Source organism: Copidosoma floridanum, unplaced genomic scaffold, assembly GCF_036245765.1.
Source record: "Copidosoma floridanum isolate Cflo_tuat_1 unplaced genomic scaffold, Cflo_Japanese_pri ptg000005l, whole genome shotgun sequence".
NCBI classification, from domain to species: domain Eukaryota; kingdom Metazoa; phylum Arthropoda; class Insecta; order Hymenoptera; family Encyrtidae; genus Copidosoma; species Copidosoma floridanum.
The window spans coordinates 5,799,672-5,822,681 of record NW_028321882.1 but is presented as its reverse complement, the minus strand read 5'-3'; the positions used below and the strand labels follow the sequence as shown (position 1 = coordinate 5,822,681).

The 23,010-nt window shown below is 33.4% G+C and overlaps 1 protein-coding gene across 1 annotated transcript in view; it reads left to right on the top strand.

The window, feature by feature from the left end:
• The window catches only part of LOC106645104 (uncharacterized), a 368,821-nt gene that overhangs the window by 305,170 nt on the left and 40,641 nt on the right, over positions 1–23,010 (top strand). The window contains exon 5 of the mRNA XM_089598080.1: positions 20,681–20,850. Coding sequence (XP_089454206.1) covers positions 20,681–20,850 — 170 coding nt within the window. The remainder of the gene's footprint in view (positions 1–20,680; positions 20,851–23,010) is intronic.

Genomic DNA, 23,010 nt, shown 5'->3' with positions numbered 1-23,010 from the left:
AAAATTATGATCCATAACTTTGCATAAGCTCCTACAAGACTTTGGACTTTAATGATTCATCATTAGTTCTTTTTTTTTTCGAAAATGCATAGCACACTTTCATCGAAAGAAGATCAGGCTGACTCCACGCTGCTTTTCCTTATTTTTTAAGTCCCATAAAATAAGTATTAATCATATTTAATTCATACTGTAAAACTGTAGCTTTGATCAAGAGCTAATAACAAGATTGAGTATAGAAACGAAAAAAAATTTAATACAGCATAACTGAACGTTTGGGCAATGAGTAAAATAGGTAAAAAATAAGCGACTCTTCTTAAACATAGCAGAAACTACTAAATCTTATTTATTGGAGTAATAATTTATACTCTGTTAATTTAAAGTATCACTATTAGTACAGCACTAGGCATTAAAAGTGCTTCAGTAGTAGTATAACACAAGAAATTTGTAAATTAAACAATAACTTTATAAATCAATTCTCCAATCGCTACAATAATAGAACATCTAAAAACAACTGAAAAATACTGTTTTATATCACATAATAGTCAATTGTTGTACTTAACTAAGTGCGTTTAGTTCTATTATAAGAAGAAGGTTATAAAATTGAACTGTAAAATGAAAACCTTTATTACATAAGCACTATTTTATCTTCTCACAAAATAAAAATAAAATTAGCTAGATATGCAGCTACAACACATAGGAACGACATTTTTTATGTTTATTCACGGTCGTACTGACAACTTACATATTATAACAACACACTGAATTAAAACATGTGTGACTTAATAGTAAATGTATTTTGGTTATAGGCTCCAGTCAAAGTAGCTGGAATAACTCCTCAACGGCTCGTACAAAAAAGATGCCCCATGCTGGGCACTGGTAATACTTCGGAGCTTTAATTTCTGCGGCAAGATAAGACACTATCTACCTATAGAACTTGCTTTGTCTTACGGGCTAACTTAAAATGACACAGCTAGACTTTTTTATGTCGTTGGTACCTGGCAAACAGAAGTATGAAAAAATTGGTGCCAGATGGCTAAGCCATAAACTAACCCAAGGGTGTATTCCTCTGAATAGTTCAGAGCCTTCATCACATTACACAACTATAGTTTGTCGTCCCGTAGACCTAAATTTCAGACTCGTTTTCTTTTGAACTATTACATAGGATACGCAGCAAGATCGTTTGAATTATTTCATGTAAAATTCTTAATTTGGAGCAAACTCCTAAAGTGAAATTTTGGTATCAATAAGTTTATGTAATGTTGTGTTGTGTGCGCGTTCTGCAGATGTCAAAGCAAGATGCCACATATTTTCTGGTAATTTTTAATCATACATGTAAGTTTTGGTCTACTTTTCAATAGTTTCGGATGTCATCAGGTACTCTAAACTCAAATTTAAGTTATCATCTATATTGAAAGCTGTGAATCTGTAGTCTTTTGGAAAAGTCGGTCAAATTATTGGCCCAATAAAATTAGAATTATTAATCTCCTACGGTCCCTTTTATCTAATCTTTAATTTTTAAATATAGCTGATTAATTTTTAAGATTAAATATACGTGACGCGTCAAAACAGAATAACTAAACTTCACATCACAAACATCTTGGATGTTCACAAATTTCTTCTAAAATATGCTCCAATGATTCTATGAAGCATGACTCAGTCTCACATGCTACAATATAGCTTACTTGTCTTTGTGTAACTTTTTATAGTCACACGTTAATGTATTCCCATTGATTGACAGTTTTAAGAATTTAAGCTTACTTACATCATGTAGTTTTGGTCATAAATCAAACTTCGAAATTTAGTTTGACTCGTTTTGACTTTTTGTCTGTCACATTCGTATTAACGTCATAGACATTGTAAACTGAGCTTACCTACTTACTTTTGTTATCTTTAGAATTGCAAAAAATTTTTTGATTGTTTAAGTACAGATTATATTATTTAGTCTCACGACACAGTTATCATTTATTCCTACATTTAATCCGTAACCCATTGTTTTTAAGTCTACTGCTGGATCTCTTATTTATTTATTGAATAATGGTAGAACAAGTTTCTTTGTGATAATTTAAATTAAGTTTAGAATTAAAAGGGGATTTAGTTGCTTTAGAATTAGCAACAAAATTTATGATTTTGGAATCAGAGATACATTTTTTAACACCACAAGTGAGACGTAAAAATATTAATGAAACAGTCACATCTTTAGATAAAAACTTACCTTCGTTCTTTCAGTTTTTTTACTGGGAGACTGATTTTTATAATACGATCCGCAGTTACTGTTATAGTTTTAAATTTTTTAGGTTTATTCATGTTAGTTAAATCGTTTTGAAGCTCAACATTTTAATTTTTAAAGTTGTGACTACTTCTGGTATCTCTTTTACCTCGAAATCACAATCTTTACTATAACTATTATATTTTTTTTATCACTTAATACACCTCTGCAACCAGTATTGTGTTCCATCACTCTTAGGAAGTAAAGCTTGCATATGTGGCATTGTTTCCTTCAATTGGTCCTTTGGCAGTCCCAGGATAAGTAATCATAGACATAATAATAGTGGCACCATTCCACCTTCTGATTATAATCGGCTTAGCTCTAGCTTTTTTCCTGACAATCAAAACATTACAAGGTCAAAGTTTCGATCAAGAATTGGTACTGTAGACTTTTGTTTTTTCATGGTAAACTGTACATATTAGTATTTATATGTAAAAATTCTGAAAGTATGTTTACATTGAATGATTTGTGGATCCAAGTAGACATCAAAAACATTGAAAAGTAAAAACTTTTTGATTGTTAACAAATTTATCACTCTCCTTTTCAAAGCTTATTTCCTACAATTTTTTGCTTTTTTTTCCGAGAAATAAACTTTCAAAGTATATCAAACACTGTTTTTTTTAATTTTAACATTAAAAACAAAAATTACTTATATTACAAAGCTTCTTATAAATTGTTTCGTCGAAATTCAGGCGTCCCGTTTTCTCGAGGAGATCTAGAAGGTTAAATTATTATTAGAACGAACTCTTACGTTATCACCTACAGCTCCTATTAAACGGTGATTTCTCCTTGTTAACGATGATTAAGACATGCACTATAATGATAACGGTTTGAAAGAATGGATGAAAAAACAGTTATGCAATCAACACAAATTTTTTATTCAATAATTAGCACATCGTAGTCATTTGCGTTCACATATGGATTTTTTGGAAACTGACAACACTGATAATTCAACATATAAAACCTTAATTTGTGTAATGACCATGCGGTCAATCTGCTTTTCTGATGTGTCAAGAGAAAATGTGAAAAAAAAAATAACACAACAAACGCCACGGAACAAAAGACACATGCAGAGGTAACTCTGGTAGTATCATTATTATGGAGTACATAATTAAAATAAGAAGACTTACAACTTAAGTAGGGTCAGCAACTTATTTTCTAGCTATGATTACGTCAAAAGATCGGTTATGCGTGAAAGATTGCCTTAGTATTTCTCGGTGAGGGTAACTACGTGTGCTGCTTTAATTCACGTGCCAAAAGAAAAGGGTCGAATTGGACGATCAGTTTGCTGACGCGGTGCTCTCACCTACGCAAGAAAGAGAATTCAGATTTCTCATCGCATTTAATAAAGACGCTTCGACCTCATAAGGTCAAGGGTTTGGGTTCCACTTAAGCGTGACTGCAGGTTCTTATGACTATGAGTTTCGCGATAGTTCGTCGAAGATCGTGGTGCCAGTGCACAAGGTTAGCCAAACATTGTTGTCGGGTTGTTGCACCAACTCAATTTTGTCATGCCTTGGGACTTGGTCTCGTCGCTACCGAGGCAATCGTAATGCGCTTACAAGGAAGATCAAATGGAAACGCTAAACACATCCACTCACAGCCCTTCTGTACATATCTCGTGCCCAATGCTCTCTTTCTTTACTTTACGCTCTCTCAACGGATTGCCTTTTTTTTTTTCTTAAGCAAACGGATACAAAAAATGGCGACAGGCTCTCAGAATAAGATGGCAGTTGCTTGCGAGTCCATTCGTTACGTTTTGTCCACCCGAATTCGTTCCACCAACTCTACTGCTGCCTTTCCCCCAGTTTCATCCCCTCCCCTTTTTCCCGACACGTCATACTCATATATATATATTCGCAGTCCATACTGAATACTCAAAATAAATTGAATCTAAAAAATTAAAAAAAAATCATTCTGCAGTACCGCTTTCTTTTGTAGAGTAATATTACATGCTAGTAAGTGTCCGTTCCAAACGTTCATCGGACAAAGTAATTTTTTCCAGATGTTATGCAAACATTACACGTATATTGAAAATAAGTTTGAAAAGTACAAAAAAAAACTGTAGATTGCTTATCTGTACCTTTTTTTATATGCTTCGTTTAAAAAATCGTTGTTTGACGTAACACCTTAAGAAAAATTTTTGTAGAACTGCATTAACATGACTTCCAGAAATCTCCCAATTTCATTGTATAAGAGATTACTTCTGGACAAACCTACTTCATTTTTAAATAGATCGATAATTTTTTTTTCTTTTTTTTTTCAGAACAGAAGAAAGAAAGGATCAAGTATGCGTTAGAGTATGTATGTAAGTACGTGCATATGAGAAGAACAATTGTCAGCTTAGCTGCTCATGTTTGTGCTCCTCTGACTTCTCTGAATTGTTTCCCCAGCTACTATATAGAGAACGTTCATATGTCAAAGAATTACTTTAATTAGAAATGAGAAAATGGTAAAAGAATAAAATAGAATGAAAATTAATTGTTGTATTTGTAAAAAACTAAAAATTTGTTTCTTCATTTTATAAAATTTCGAAAAAATATGCAAAACTTACATAAACAATAATTGATTTATCGTAAATGTAAAAATTAATTGTTAGATCATTAATTATTCATCAATACACAGGAAAGCTGCTCTGCTAAAGTATGGTATTTTCTGAGAATTCAAAGAAACATTTTACTAAAAAGTCTTTGTATTAAATAAATTATGTAGCAATTTTACTTATCATAAAACCAAACAAACAGTTATAAGGTAAATAGAAACTTACATGAAAATAAGTGACTAACTACAACATAAAATGCAGTAATGGAATTTTCTGTGTCAGGACCACCCTTAGCAGAGTAAGTAAGCCTTGGCTTGTGTGCAGAAGGTCGTGAGTTACAGTCTCGTTGGAAATTTTTTTTTTTTAATTTTTTTTTTTAGAAATGAGTTAGAAGGAAACGAGGTATTACGTAAAGAGGTGAAATAACTTATCAAATTCAGAACGTTTGGTATAGGGTGGTTGTGTGTTGTAGAAGACTAGAAGTACGTCACAGACAGGTAGTGAAAGGGAGAGATTCAAGAAAAATCTACTCCTGTCACAGTTTCTCTCAGGGCCACCAATTTGCTACCGTTGGTTCACCCTTACGCATAACGTGCGTATAGAAGCGTAACTTAAACAGAAAGCACATGGTCACACTTACTGTAATAAGTACTGTTTACTCTATGAATGCTGGCTAGTTCCATTGAAGGAGTAAGAAGATTATATTGCAGCAGAAACCAAAGTTTATTCTAGAAGTAATAAATATATGTTCTGTTCAAAAGATCAGCTATCACTGCCTGCCACAGTGCTGACGCTGCAATAGACAGAGCACGCACTACTATTTACAACAATTACGAATAGAACGAGTACGCAATTCAAAAATGAAACGGTCATATTTTTAATGTCATTTATTAATCCATTTATTTTAAAATATTCTAAATCAAGTGCTTCTTCAGTGACAGTCTGAAATTTCTTAAATACTTTTTTTTTAAACTGTTTATCTTTCTCTTGTTTTATATTGATCTTTTAAGATTCAAGCATACAATATAAAACTATCTAACTTTTTAATATGTTGGTACAATTGTTTGGAAACAGATGTAAGAATTATGTTTATTTTTTATTTTCTTCATCTTGATCATCTTTAATTTATACATCCGAGTAATTTTTTTAAAAGTCTACCTGACAAATCTTAGTGCTGCTTATATCATTATATGACCTGGTAGTTAGAAGTAATTTTCACTGGTTAAACTAAAATTTGCTTCTGTAGTGTGTTTCCGAATTTCAGGTGCAAGAAAAATAGTTTTTAAACTTAGTATGCTCACTTTGTTGAACAAATTATGTTGCTTAATATCTTATGATTGCATCCTATCAATTTCTTATACAACAAAAATCTAAGATAATTAATAACCTTCAATTCAGTTTAAGTCTTCCAAACTGTAATAGTATACAAGCATTATACATTTCTACAGTCTATTAATAACATCTGTACTAAGGTTTTGCAATTTTGTCTTCATTACTTACTATGTCGCTAAATTGTATTGTAAGCTGAAGCAAAAGCGCTTTAATTCTAGTTAATACAGTGATTTGATCAGTCTACAACAGAAAGCTTTTAATTGATTTATCTTTTCGTTTTACTGTAAATAGCAGCATTTAACTGAGTCCATATGTTTCAAACGTTTGTTACTACTTCGTCTATGTGAAATTTTTAATCTGTATTAAAAGATTACTGCAATATCAAAAGTTGCAAAAAAAGATTATTATAAGCCTTAGAAACTGTTAGTGCTTGTATATAAAGAACAAGTACCGTACTGAACCAGTAGTTAGTGGCTGCTTTAGAATTCAAACATAAAGTCATACTTTTATTGTTGTCAGTTTAGTCATGTAAAGACAGTTTTTATGAAATAATATGTAAAATAAGCAACTGTGACATCTGTGTAGAAGTAGTAGACTTATTGTTGAAATAAGTATAGTTTATAGTTGAATGTGATTTAAATAACTATCCAAATATATTATAAGTCAAAAATTAAAAAAATTAAGAATGAGAATGGGCTTGCTAGTCAGAGACTGCCTGCAATTGAATCTTCTAATCTTTGAAAAAAATTTTTGTACACTAATAACATCTCCAACATTACGCTTACACTAGTCACACATACTTACACTTGGTTGCATATATGATACTCACAACGTTTATTTGAAAGGTTAAAAAAACATCTTGTCGCACAATTTTATCGTAAATATAGTAGTGTAACATGCGAGTCAACTTATTTTCATTCATACAATTACCTTATCCTCTAAAAATAAAGTGTAACACAATATGCTGCACTAAAAATCTAATAGTTTATCCTTAGAATTCCGTGAAATTTAATCAATTGCGGAAGAAAAGAAAACAAAAATTTTTTTATTTGCTTAAAAAAGTATGGAAGCAAAATGTATAAAAAAGTCAAAGGAAGACGCTTATGAAACTTAGCTTATGAATGAATCGATACGATGCTTGCCTCATGGGTATAAGGTCTCCAGTCTGTACCTTGTTCAGTTGTTTTTTTTTTTTTCTTGAACAAGTTTTTTGGAGTCTAAATTTAAAATTTACTTCTTTATATATGAATTTCTTAACAAGGGTAATGGAGGGGGGGGGTTTAATGTATAATTTACTTCTTTTTCTTTTTTTTCTGAGTCATAACTTTTTAACTACAAATTAACTACATTGCAAAACTGACCTATGAGAAAACGACTTTCATAATTTTGTTAGTAGTCATTGCAATGTTAAAATATGCTTATTTCTAGATTTACTTTAAGGACAAAATCTTTTGTATCTAAAGTGGCTTCATAAAATACTCATAATAGTACATAAAACGTGTGCTGAAAAAGTAAGGTGACTGTTAATGATTATGAAAAACTACTTATTTGTTCATAAATATTTATGTTGTATCCTACAACGAAGTCTCTCAAGATACGATACAATTATCCCCACGTCGTTTTCAATGCTTAAATACTTCTCATTAGCAGTTGTTGTAGCCTAGAGCACTTTCGGTAATGCTGTCTTTATCTTCCTAATCATTATAAATTTCTTTTATTTTATAAGTCTCTTCAGTTTTGAGAGCAAGAAAAATTTATCTGTGGCCAAATCTGGTACATACGGTGTTTGAGATATGAGTGTAGTATTGTGTTTAGCCACAAGTGTAGTAGACTCTCTAGACCTCTCAGTCGAGGGACAACCCCTGTAAATCCGCGAGTAAGGAGTGTGCAAATAAGTCTTTTCCAGTGCAATGAAATGGACTATCTGTAGAATAATCATCATAAACTAAACCAGTGATAAGTGCAAACCCCAGAAAAGCTGTGCGAGAGAGCCAGGGCTGAGAGGCAATCACCGTGTGAGCGAGAGAGGGTACACTGATGCTGTAGGCCGGGGCGAGGATCTGCTGACCACCACAGGTGCGGGTGGAGGGTGGCGTTAACAGGTAGGATAGTGACCCTGTCTAGTGGGGAAGTCATCTCCCCGGTAACTAGGGGACCAGGGAGCGTACTGTCTTCACCTGGGCGCTCTTTTGATGGGGGCGGTAGCGCGGCTAAGACTTTGGACATTCCGCCCCGTGTGGCTGCGCTGGTAGGCGGTACGGTGGTGGAACGTTTTTCTCGAGAGGACAATGGGAGGATGGGCGCAATAAGCATTGTTAATGGTACGGGGGCAGCTGGTAAGTGATCCAAGAATGTATTTACTACTAACTTTCCCAGCCCCTCTTCTACCAGTGTCTTTGCTTCTGCGGATGACGCGATGCCGTGTGGCTCACCCCAAACGAAAGAGATAGCGGTTGACAAACTAATGAACGATGAAAGAGAGGCAAAGGCAGTATTATTCAATGCTACTGACAATAGAACAAGATCGGTAAGTGAATCAGCGACAAATGTGCGCATGCCATCGCCACTGGGCCTCTCTCGCACAAATACAGGCACGGCTTCGGCAGTTGACTCCTAGCTAAATGCGTTGGACTACGAAAGCGTGCTGGCATCTAACTGTTCCTCTCCTGAGAGGAGGGAAGGAGAGCTGATCGAGCGATTGGGTAGCGACGGCTGAGGTACAGATAATCCTCTCTTCTAAACAACAACACTGGCCTGGGATGAATGCGATGAGAATGACGGAGGTGATGAATCAGCAGGAGTCAGAGATCACAAAATATAAGCACCGAGGAGTGAATTTATAGAGAGTGACGATGGTGGTGAGGACGGAGACACTAGTGTGAGCACGCTCATTTACACTTCAGTGTCACGGGTACGGAAGAGCGGGGAGTTATGCGGGGGGGATCTAAGCCTTCATGGCTGCAACGCTGCATCTGTTCTTCGCCCTGGCCGTGGCCGCAGAGGGGAGGGCTTAATCGAGGTGATGGGTCACTGATCACCGATCAGGAAACGCTGTTGGCTCTGGTAGTCCACGCTACCGATACCCATCAACTCGAGGAGTTGGCTATTCGATTCACCGGGTTTCTGTCGCAACTCTCGCGCGCAGTAGCTGGGGGCAAAATGGAGGTGGATGGGATTGCCCTCGGGATGGTGGTTGGCGGCGGGGGTGGAGGAGTGGTCCGGTGTGGCCTGGGAAGGTCACCGGGGCTTATTACGAGGACTGGGAACAGGAAAAACAACGTTGGAAGGCGACAGCTACGTGAATTAAAAAATTATACCACAAAAATAGACGGTGTGTGATGCAGGAGGTGCTCAACGGACCTCCCGAGCGCTGTGAACTCAGCGGAGGTGCAGGAGGTTTGGGAACACTTTCAGCAAACCCACGCGTGCCATGAGCCACCTGGTAAGCTGCCACCGATGTTTAAGGAGGTAAAGCCGAGCCCTAAAAGTGGCAACAAGCTGTACGCTCTCTTTAGTAAGGTGGAGGTAAAACAACGACTCAGGAAAATGAGTAACTCATCACTCGGGTCAGATGCAGTAACCTATGCTGACCTGCGGAGGGCAGACCCGTGGTGCCACGTGCTAAGGGCACTCTACAACACGTGTCTGAGGCTCGAGATGACCTCGGGTGCATAAAAGGGGTCTGAAACCGTCCTCGTCCACAAAAAAGGTGATCAAAGTGACATTGCCAACTGGGAGCTGCTAGCTCTGTACCTGACGACGTCCAAGCTCTTCACGGCTCTCATTGTAGATTGGCTGACGGAATGGGCGACAACAAACGGTAGCCTGAGTCCGGTGTGGAAGGGCTTTCTGCAAAGTGAGGGCTGCTGCGGAAAACAATTTAAGATTCAACTGCCGAAGGCAAAGAGCTCTTGTTAGCATGGCTGGACTTGGCAAATGCTTTTGGCTCAGTTTTTCACACGTCAATCTATCGAGTGCTGTCTGGGCACATGGCTGACCTGCTCACAATACCCCACACATATAAAATTCTGCATACAGCCAATGGGTAAGTAAGTGAGTTGGCGTGGTCAGCCGTCTGTTAAAGCCTGAATAAAAAGAAGAGCAATCGAGTGGGATCTGGCCAAGTCTCTGTCTGGCTTGCTTAATGGGGACCTGGCGTGGCCGTCTAGCGATTTAATATCCTTGTGGTCGAGAGCACGGAACGCGGCATGCAGGCTGAATAGGTCACTTACGTGAGGTGGAGCTGGTCGCTTAAGCACCGGGAGATGGCCCTAGAGTGCCGTGGTGCTCGAGGAAGGGTGCTTGTAGCCCCCAGTCAAGGGCACAGATCGTGGCAGGACCCACTGATAAAGTACTACAGGAAGTGATTGCTTACCAAAAAAGACCAGGGCAAGATATATGGGGTCACGTCGTGCTCTGCGATGGCCTACTACTTCTTAAGAAGCAGTACCTACACACGCTTCGCAGAATGGCGATATATACATAGAGTGCGGCTCAATGTGCTGTCACTAAATGCCGCAAAAAGGTGGTTGGCCGTGGCAGACAAGCACTGCAGAAGGTGCGGGGAGGAACTGGAAACTCTTCCCCACATGATCCAGCACTGCAAGCCAAGCTCAGTGGCAATTGCGAGGCTATAAAATGTCATCCAAGATCACCTTGCGAAGGCAACGTGCGTGCCTGGGGTGGGGTCGATCAATGCCACATAGTGGGCTGAAACAAGTTTTTTTGTTTTAGAATCGTTAATCTCCAAAACGGTTGAAGATAAAGCCATAATTATTTTCGGAAGTTATAGCTCATTGAATTGTCTATACAGAAAAAATATAACGAACCACGCCAAGTGGTCTTCTAACCTCGAAAAAAATGGGAAATGATGAAAAAAATACCCATTCTTCATTGAAAGTTGTAAATCTCTCAAACAAACACAGATAGAATCATGAAACTTTTTGTAACATTTAGCTGATTATACGGGGATAACACAAAAAATTTTTCAAGCAAAGTGCAGTTATCCTTTAACCTGCAAAGAACGGTTTATTACTTAAAAATAGTGGCTTTGTCATAAAGAATCCCAAAAAATTAGAAGAAACAAAAATACAACTTTTAAACAATATAGTTAGAAAACCAGAAATACATGTAAGTTTTTTTAATGTGTCAAAATCTTACCTAACCTAAAAAAACGATTAAACGGAGGAAAAGACACGTTATTCTTTTTAGAATCGTAGATTACATGACCAAATAATAATAGAAAAAAATAACTCCCTGAAAAGTTCTACTAAATAACAAAAAACTAGTGAAAACTTTTTTTCTTATGGTATAAAATAGTATTTAACCTACAAAAAACTGTTGAATCCTGGGAAAAGACGTGTTTCACTATCAACAATCAAAAATCTTTTGAACCAATAAAGATGGGATCATTAAACTTTTTTGAGTATTCAAGTTTCAGGTCAAAAACCAGAAATTTTTTTTTTTTATGTTTAAGGTCCTATCCTAACCTATGAAAGTGCAAAGAATATGGAGAGGAGTTATTTGAAGTAGAACTGTGAGTTTTTTAAAAAAACTAATATTTGTGATAATGGCTCGTAAGCTTGTCAACAATTGAAAGAGAGAAACTGGAAGCACACAAATATTTAGTCCAATACTTGAAATATTTATCCAAATCTACAAAAATGTTTATATCACAATAAAAACGAAGTTCTTTTTTAATAACTGTCAATCCTTACTGGAAAAAAAATCATAACACTTCTTTTAGCTTTCAACTTATACAAGAACTTGTTCAGGTGCTCTCTTACCCGCTAATACAGTAAAATATTTAAAATAATACACTTTTTTCATTTGGAATTTTGAATCTCCAGAGCAAATAGAGATTATATTGTATAACTTATTAGATAATAAAATTTTTTTAATAACTGACCAAGCAGTTCGTTTACTGGTGTGAAATCATTAATTAATAAGTCGTCGATCCTGGGTTATTTGGTTAAAGCATCATGGGATTGATTATTTTTTTCGTTGTTTATTTATTCGTTAACTTATCATTATCAATAATTCATATCTTATATCATTGTTTGTCATCCCCTGGGTTATTAGGCTAAGTTTTCTTTGGTTACTTGGTCAAAGTTGTTCGGGAATCATTGTTTATTAGTTATTATTGACCATTTTGATAATAATAATAACTTTCATACTATACTTCATTACTTAAATACTTTTGACACAATAATAATTATCTGTTTTATCATCTATTGTCCTGTTGGTTATTAGGTTAAAATATTTGTTATTTATAGATAATTTATATATTAAACAAGCAGAGCACTGGGTTACACAGCTTTGGATTTATTTATTTAATAACTAATAAACACGCAGGGTCATTGGGTTTACTAGCTTGGCATTTATTTATTATTAATTAGATAGAGCGTTGGGTCCCGTACCGCCAATTTTTGATTGCGGCCGTGCCTTCTCACAAGCGACAATGATCATGAAAATACAAGAGCTATAAGACAATGACAATAGGATACTGACAATGATATTATCAAAATACATTAAGATCATAGATAATACTAATATTAACGTTACAATAACGATATTGGCAATGGAGACGCACTCTCCCAAGTAATTACCAATATTTGTAATAGTAGGATTTGAGAGGCTGATTTTATGTGTGTTACAGGACCAAGGACATGACACGCGCAGACAACACGAACCATTCGCCCTATGACTCATGGGTTACAGGCCCCACACGAACCATTTGATGACTCACGCTTCAGCTCTTGCTTCACAGTATACGATGATTCATACAGCATGTTTGCTCTACACGAACCACATCGTGACTCACACAGCAGTATACGGCTTCATTCCTACAGCTTGCATGTTGACTCATGATTTATACCCTACCCGCATTTTGACCCACAAGCGCGTTCGCTCTAATTCAAAACTTCTGTTATATTCAACAGTAATATAAATTCATAGTTTTCAGATTCTACGTTGTTTTTTGCTTAAAATTACGTGTAAGAATTGAAAAAAAATTGATATTGGCCCGTCAAAAGTAAATGTATTTGAATATATTTTTTGTTTATATAGAAGTCTGCGCCTTTTACAGGCATGACAAAAGATGAAAAAAAGAATACGATTTTTTATACACTTTGGTATTCTAAATAAAGAAAAGTCTTAATACAGTATCTGCTGGGAACTGTAAAGCTTATTTTAAGTTCTTTTCTTATTTTGTGAGACCCAAAGAATACTGATAACTATTGTGAAGGTAAATCTAGGAAAATAGCGCATCCTACATTTAGCAACGAAGAATGGTATTCCATTTTGAATGTATTTATGTGTATCCAAGTTAATCGGATTAAGTATTAAAATAATATTTTTGTTATCTTCCAGACTCATTTCAAAAACAAAAAACTGCAATACAAAATAGTATTTATGATACGTTCAAAGTCAGAGTTGACCACATACTGCAAGGTCATTGTACAAGCAATAATGGGAATGTAGCAAGACGATGTTTAAGGGATCCTAAAGCATTTGCAGAGACGTTAGATATTGACCATATACTGGTACATAATGTATCGACAATTACCGCTACATTTCGTAGCAAACGTCCCATTAACTTAGATTTACTTGAAAAATTATGTATCAAAACCTACAAGAGGTACTATCAGCTCTACCCGTGGGCAAGAATGAGTCCATCTGTACATAAAATGTTAGTTCATGGGTGCCAAATCGCTAAAGTATTTTTACTTCCTTTGATATACTACTCAGAAGACAGCAATGAATCAAGACACGAACTGTATAGGAAAAACACAACTCATCATGCATGACAAAATAGCCGAGTGAATAGACTCTTGGATAATTTCAAAAGAGCCGTTAACGAAACTGATCCCGCAATAGCTCTATCAAATACTAGAAACAGGAAGAAGAAAAAGCGTGTAATAGACATTGAACGATTTGTGGATAAGAAGTTGGTAGATAAATATCTTTAATAATTGTTTTAGTATTTTGTTTCAAAAATTTAAGCTTATGATTTTCAGCAAGTGCAATTAATATTCTCATGATGATAATGATGAATATTCTGATGAGAATATTACAACAGACAATAAAAGTGATGACCATGATGCGAGTGAAAACGATGAAAATTATAGTATAGGAAATTGTTCATTAAGTAATTAAAGATGTAATAAACAGCAAATTTTTTATTACACACAATAGAACAACATACGCTTAAAAGTAGTGTGCCTTATCAATCAATCAACTAATTAAAGAGTTTTATGTTTAAATGACAATTTGTTGTAGGAATATATAATATTCAAAAATATTATGACACTTCTGCACAACGCAAACATTTGTTTTTTCATTAAAAAGTAATAATTTACACTAGTAAACGAAACGCTTGGTCAGTTAATTAAAAACTTTATTACCTAATGAGTTATACAATCTTATCTCTATTTGCTCTGGAGATTCTAGATTCCAAATAGAAAAAGTGTATTATTTTTAATATTTTACTGTATAAGTGGGTGAGAACGCACCTGTACAAGTTGTTGTATAAGTTAAGAGCTGACAGAAGTTTTATGATTTTTTTCCAGTTATGATTGACAGTTATAAATGAAGAACAACGTTTTTATTGTGATATAAACATTCTTGTGGGTAGGGATAAATATTTCAAGTATTGGACTAAATGTTTGTGTGCTTCCAGTTTCTCTCTTTCAATTGTTGACAAGCTTACGAGCCACTATCATAAATATTAGTTTTTTTAGAAAATGCACAGTTCTACTTAAAATAATTTTTTTCCATATTCTTTTCACATTCATAGGTTAGGATAGGACTTTAGACAAAAAAAAAAAAATTTCTGGTTTTTAATCTGAAACTTAAATACTCAAAAAAGTTTAATGATCCTATCTTTATTAGTTCAAAAGATTTTCGATTGTTGATAGTGAAATACGTCTTTTTCCATGATTCAACAGTTTTTTGTAGGTTAAATACTATTTTATACCACAAGAAAGAAAGTTCTTACTAGTTTTTTGTTATTTAGTAGAACTTTTCAGGAAGTTATTTTTTTCTATTATTATTTGGTTATATAATCTACGATTTTCAAAAGAATCACGTGACTTTTCCACTATTTAATCATTTTTTAGGTTAGGGAAGATTTTGACACAGTAAGAAGACTTACATATTTTTCTGGTTTTTTAACTATATTGTTTGATCATTATATTTTTATTTATTCTTATTTGTAAGGATTCTTAATGACAAAACTTCTATTTTTAAGTAATTAACTGGCTTTGCTGGTTAGGGGATAGCTGCACTTTACTTAACAAAATTTTTGTGTTAATTCCGTATTAACAGCTCAATGTTTCAAAATTTTTTTTGATTCTATCTATGTTTGTTTTAGAAATTTACGACTTCCAATAAAAAAATGCGTATTTTTTCCAGCATTTCTCATTTTTTGTGAAGTTAGGGGACCATTTGTCGCGATTCATGATATTTTTTCTGTAGAGACAATTCAATAAGCTATTATTTCTGAAAAAAACTATGGCTTTTTTTTAACCGTTCTGGAGATTTACGAATTTTGAACAAAAAAACTTGTTCTAGCCCATTGTGTGCCGAGTTGAGTGAGTCGGCTGGGAGCGTGAGCAGCTGAGACCGGACCTAGTGGTCAGGGACGAGGCGCAGCGCAGGGTCACCATGTCAACGTTGCCATGCCCTTCAAAAACCATCTGGGTCCCTCCACGAAGCTAGAGAAGAAATCTGCCAGAATACTATGAGCTCGTGGAGGACCTCAGGTGGCAGAAGTACGTAGTTAGGGTGGAGGCCTTCCTGGTTGGTGCCCTTGGTGCATGGTGTGTATGGAACGAGTGGGCCCTCCTGTTGCTGGGGATAGGTAGACGATACGCTGATCTTATGTGCAGGCTAACGGTCAGGGAGACAATAAGATGGTCCCTCGATATATTCGTGGAGCACGTCTTGGGCACGCGATAGTACAGAGATTGGAAGGTGGGCACCAATGATCCAGAGCCTGGCCCGTGGAGGCAGCAAAGTAGGGTGAGCCGAATTACATGAGCCTGCTAGCGATAAGAAGAGAGTGGCGAGAAAACTGAGGGCAAGAAATTAATTTTTAATCCCCCAACCCTCTATTATCTTTCTGTTTCTCGTTTCTGCTTTGTATAAGTAAATACGACAATCTGTGATATGACGACACTAAAATAGGCAAGAACTTACTTATATTTTTCCTCTGTACAAGTGTATCATTATTCACGTATTTTGGCCTTTTGGCTGAGACCAAAGCAAGATATGTCAATGTTCTTTTTATATTATTTTCCTTTGTATCTTTTGTATATATTGTTAAATTACTAGATAAATGCGACCTAATAAATGACTAGAAATACGAATAAAAAATATACAAAGCGACTGGAGCAAAGTGTAAGCGGCTCCAGTTAATCTAAACGTGAATATAGTAATGTGATCTGACAATATGATGTGAATAAAACTTCAATATAAACAAGCAAAATGTGATTCTGTTGATATCACAATGCTATTACACACTGACGTGATAAATACATGTACTTGCTTCAAGGTGAAAAGTCGCTTGAATGAATAAACAAAATTGCTTTGTTTTTGGCCAAAAATCTTTCTTGAGAAAAGACAAGTGAGCTGTGGCATTATCAGGATGCAAGACCATAAATAATTTTTCGATAGTTCTGCATATTTTCTTCATATTGCTCTTTACAATTAGTCCGTAACTTTAATATTTTTTATTAATCGCATGCCCTTATAAAATAAGCTTGTGAGGTACTAAATCATGGTGACTAAGGAAAATAGTGACCAAAACTTTGAGGTTTGATCAAATTCAGTCTATTTTACTGGTTTTGGATCAGCTCAGCTTTTTTATAAAATAATTGATTTTTGATTTTGATAGCATAACCATATATTCATAGTTTGTCACCAGTTTTGACTCTTGAAGTAATTAGAATCATCATTTACATTTGTCAACAGCTCATAAAATGGTTCCGTTAGTCATACTAAAGCAGTTTTAGAAATAATTTTGCTGACACACGTCTCAGGCCGAAAACGTTTAAAAAAATCATATAGTACGAGCCAATGGGTTGATTCAACAGACTGTCAAAAAAATTTTATTCACTGCTGGATCATTTTTATCTGTTATTGACGTGTTTAGGCGTCTAAACTTATGATTGTCATTGACATATTCAAAGTCACCTTGGAAGAGTTTGTACTACTTGTAAAAATTTTTTTACTTAAAAAACAGCACTCAATTTTATTACACGAGATTTTAAAAATAAAAGCCAAAGAATAAAACTTTGGCTTCATTTTAGTTAAATTAAAACTTTTTTTTTTAAAGAGCTAGAGTCTTTATCAAATTTAAGTACCATAAATATACAATTGATGTCATTGGCTTAAGACGTTTTGAGTTTGATCAGAGTGTTTACCAGTGTTGGTGAAATTTATCAACGTTTTTAAATTATTACATCAACTTTACTGATTTTTGATTATAGTTGTTTGAGTCGTCTATTATTTATTTTAAATGGCGTCTTGTAGAAGTAATTTATTAACTAAGCACTACTTATCATTTCTTAAATGGCATTAGGTCGTTAAATTCTGAGCTACAAGCTAAGAAGTAATCACAGTATCAGGTTTCGATAATGAATCTTCCATTTAAGCTTTTGGTAGTTTTTTACTTTATCGTACATTTAATTTTCCGGCTACCGTAGATACATTAAATTCACTTTATAATTTATTTTTTGAGAAACTCTGGATATAGCATATCTATATTTAACTTTTTTAAGGTAAGGTAGTAATTACTTATATCTTCTTGTATCCAATGTAGATTAATATTTTTTAGTATACTTTGAGAGGGAAGACAGTTGTTGTTTGTTTAGTCATGATACATTTCTATAACTCTAGTTTCTACTTATATCCATCAGGTTTTTCCGTAGAGTACTGGCATTAATATTCAATCTACGAGATCTGTGTTCTTATAAGTATAGTTGTAATCTTGGAGTCTTTCCCTACTTGTTTTCAACTTACTTATTACGCTTTTAAGAGATTTAATTTACAATAATGGTTCATGACCTATGGCAGAGAATACGCAATAGCTTTAGTAACAGCTTAGCATATGTTTTTGATTGTTAAACGATTTTTCAAAGCGTTATTTAAAGTTTTTTATGTATACGCTGCTAAATAGTATTTTCTTGATTCTCCTTTACTTAGTACGGCTTTTCCAATTTTTTTAGATTTAATTGCATACAGCTCCGTGAGCTTTATTAGCATCTGTCACTAATATGAATGGCTTACTTGTATTAGTATAAGCTAACAAAGGTGCTCGCATAACATATTTTGTTACTGATCAAAGTTTTCTTTTCTAGTATCTGTATTTTGAAATTCTCTTCTTTTTTTTAAAAAGAAGAGAAAGATCGTATAATTTCTGTAAGCTTTTATAAAAATTGGTGATGATAGCTCACTTGTCTTAGGAAATATCAGGCATTTAATTTATTTTTAATCTAAAGTTCTTTTAATGTTTCTAATTTCAAACAAATTAAATTTACTCTATAGCAATTTTGTTTATGTTTTAAATAAACAACTTAAGGCACTATCAGTTAACATTAGTCAAGTTCTAAACAAAAATTTTATTTCATATACTTTTTCTAATTAATTAGTGATTTTTTTATTGTGATGTATAAAAAACTTTAAGGATAGAATAATGTCTACAAGAAATAAAAATAGCTTGATATCTTGCAGACTAAATCAGATAACATTTATCCGTCATTTAACTGTTTCAGGTGCACTACATAACCAATATGGCATTCCTACATATTCGTAGTCACTTATGGATGTATTAATAGCAGTTTAACATATTTCTGTGGGACCAATTTTCATTTGTTAAAACACACCAACTATAGCATAACTGAAGAAGTAGTGCCAGTATCTAATTTTTTCTCATATTTTAGTGCTGTTTGTTTATAGATAACTTATCGAGAATATTTTTTTTCCAGTTAACACTAATCTATTGATAAAGAAATAAACTATAAGCTTTTCTCATCAATTCTTTTTTTTTTCTTACTGTTAAGAGGGGGTTACTGTAAAGAATATTTGACATTTAAATTACACCGTGAGCTTATAACTGTTTTATATGAGTTACTATTTCTTTATATTGGATAACGATATCATTTAAAACTTACTGGATGATCGTCTGTCGTACATATTTTTTATGTCATAGTTAAAGTACGAGAAGCTAGGTCGAGTGGAAAATAAAACAAGCAGTTATAGTTCGCTTACAACTTTTATTATTTACAATGTACTAGCTATCTTGTCACAAGTTCTTATTAGATCATTCATTACTAATTCAGTGCAATCTTGCATGTTATTCTAGTCACTTTTTTCGGGATTAATGTTGAAAGCAATCAGATTTCATTGATCAAAAGGCTCAAGTTCTTGTAGAGGTATTGGTAATTCTGTTTACTTGTCATTTATGTTCATAGCTATCGTATAACAGTGACCTTTTTTATAATTAACTACCAACCTTACCTTAATGTTACCAGTTATTTTGTTTTTAGCCAGTTTTTACTCTTATTTTAGCGAATACAGTCGATCGTCTACTTTTGTTAAGTCTTAATCCTTGTTAACAATAATTAATGGTAGTGACAGGAGTGTTGCTGTTTGACCGTTGTTGTTAAATGAGAAGTGAGTTTTTAAAAATACAGCTTACAATTTTTTTTTAATTTTTGGACCTAAAAACTTTTTTTGCTTCCTTTTAAATTTTATTGAGTTAAGTTAATTTTCTTCGACAAAAAAGTAAAGGTTCCTTCTGTCTGCTATTAATTTAACTAATAATGCACATAAACTGTCATCTTTTTTTTTTTAGTAAATAATGAATTTCCTAGGATTTATGTATCATGTATTGTTAATTCAGAACACACTACGTAAGAATTTGTGAATCTGACGATCACTGCAAAGCTTTTTTTTTAATTTCATTGTAGTATTCTTATTGAATTTTGTGCAGTTTTTGATACATTATTACTAATTATATTAACTCGTTCACTTAAAAATAGTAAAAAAACTTTTGAAAAATGCTAAAATATTTTCCAACGTTAACACACCACTAATTTAACTTTTATTTCTTACGTTCAAAACGGTGTGTAGATTTTGTAGTTATGATTGATTGATGATTCTTAATTAAATGTTGACTAAGAGTTGCATCGGAAATTCTGGTTCTCATTTTTTAGAGGATGAGGGTTAGAATCTGGATATCGTTGTTAAACATTAAATTAGGTCTGTAAATAACAGGAATGGATGTTAGTTGGGGTAAAATGATATGAATAAAAAATTCAAAGGTTGTACATACATTTTATTTTTTCATCTCATTACCAAATCGTTTAAAAAATCATGTTGGTCACATAAAATACATTGTATTACATGACTAAAAAGGCTTCAATAAATGTTTTCATCTTTCATTGTAGTTTTAAGAATGTTAAATAATTATATTATCAAACTTTCATGATGAGTGTAACAGGGAAAATTCTTTTTATTTTTACTTATTATTTCAGATTAAACTCTTAGAAAAGGAGATGCTGAACCAATCTGATAAGTCGTTCAATAAACACAAGCTAATGGTGAGCTTACGTAATGGCATATTGCAAATGAAACCACTATTCATTGGGGCATACTTTCCAAAACTTTTGGTAGTCATGATGATTCAGTTTTGTGGAATGCTCAGGTTGGTTTAAAAAAAATAGTACACGAATACATCGTAAAAGAAACAAGAAGTTCCTAAGAGATTTACAAAATTTAAGCTCTATGTTTTTTAAAATACTAACTATTTGTCAAAAAAGATGGTTTTCAAAAAAAATGAAATACAACTTAAGAAATGCTTGATTTAAATAAAATATCTAGTTACCTAAAGCTATAACTAAACATGCAGGAAGGTTCATAGAAATGAGCAGATTAAAAGTGAAAAGAACAGTGCCTTATTTTCTCTACTGTATCAAAAATTTTCTAAGCATTTTTTTTTATAAGCATTCTAAATGCGACGGGCTTATTATCAGAAGTAGAGCAATGAAATATGAAGACAATCTTAGTAAAATCTGTAGATAAGTGTCACTTCTCACATATTACGTGATCTTTGATATGTCATTTTTATTGGATAAGTTTACATATTACAAGATCAGTGGCAGAAACTAGCTTTCTTTATAGTATATTTATTAAACTTCTACTCAAAAAACGTTATCAGGGGTGATAAAACAGATCATGACCAGGTAGGTGACTTTTCAAAAAATTTGTGTCAAGAGAGAAGTTTAATCAAGTAGCTAATTTTAAAAGCCTTAAATCTAAAGTCTAGTAGAAGTTAGTTCAAGGTAACGATTAATACAAGTACTTAGGTATTATTTATTGTTTAGTGGTAATATTATTTAATTGTAAGTCTCAAGTACTATTTTAAAATTTAACCTCATCACACATTGTCTTTTTGCATGAGGAAGTGAATATACATTTATTCACTTAGAATTGCATCAGATAAATTCGTCCATTAATTTTGTAATATTGATCTCTTAAACAAACTTATATATCTGTTTAAAAGTGAGATTATGTAATCTATTTAGTATTGTAGAACGCGTCAAAATTTTTTAGCGAATTAAGCAAGAAAAATTTTTTTGTATTTTTGCACACCGACGCTAGAATGGTTCATAATAAGCATTTAAATATCAAATATTTTGGAACTACTTCTCAGCACCACATTTTTCCTCCCAGGGAATTACCAGCGTTACTCAAATTATCATAATTTTTTTTTAGATACTATCTATAGACATGTATCTCGGTCGTTCGTAAGATTTTTCGCCAAAATATCGGATTTTTACAACTAAGATATAATTCTAACGTCTTGAGGTTTACCGATCGCAAAAGTGCGCTTTCAGTGATGTAAAAAACTCGGTTAAGGTAGTATCAAATTGATTTTTCAAAGATGTATACACCCAATAATAAGTCTAAAAAAAATTTATTTGTGCATGTCTCTTGGAGTTTTCAGGTTAAAATTTGTCGGTTTAGCATCAGAATCCACTTACTTGGAAATTTTCTAAGGTCACAGACGCATAGGCTCTTTAATATCGAATTTTTGGGGTTGTTAATTAACTTTTTCTATAAAGATCAAAAACTGGATTTTAAGAAACTATAAAAAAATTGCTTGATGGCATTTACTTTCTGAAATACATAAATAAAACCTTATTTAAATTTCTGAAGTTAAATATTGAGCCTCTTGTTTTTATAATAAATTTAAATCACAGCTAATAATAAAAATAAAAATTTAAAGTATTCTAATGAATCCAGCATGTTTGGCTAAAATCTTACTATCCATCTAATTATATAGTGACGTCTGATATAAAAATCCTCTTAATTTCTCAAACTTTTTTTTCGTAAATTATTTCTCATTAACCATATTAGGTTCTTAAAAAATCCAAGCAAATTATTAAAAACACTTTTTAGATTATGATTATTTCTTTAGAATTAAAATGAATACCTTGTAGGACAGAGAAAAGTGATTGAAGAACATTTTTTAGTACTGTTCTCTAAAGTTTCTACATCATTCTGCTTCCCCTTTTTTATTATTTCTAAAATTTTTCGAAACCTACAAAGATGTTAAGATAAATCTTGCACACATTTAATAATATCTTTGGTAACACTGACAAAATTTTTTACTTTTATGATGGTCTTAATTTCATCTCGTGCTGCAAGCTTTGTATTATCAGCACTGCAGTAAAAATTAAGTGCTCTCAATTAGAGTCTTCTCAAATAAGCTTGCAAGCCTGACATATGTCCAGACATAGTTCTTGCATCATCATAACGTTGACCTTAAAGTCTGTTTCACAGCAAATTAAAACGTGGTAAT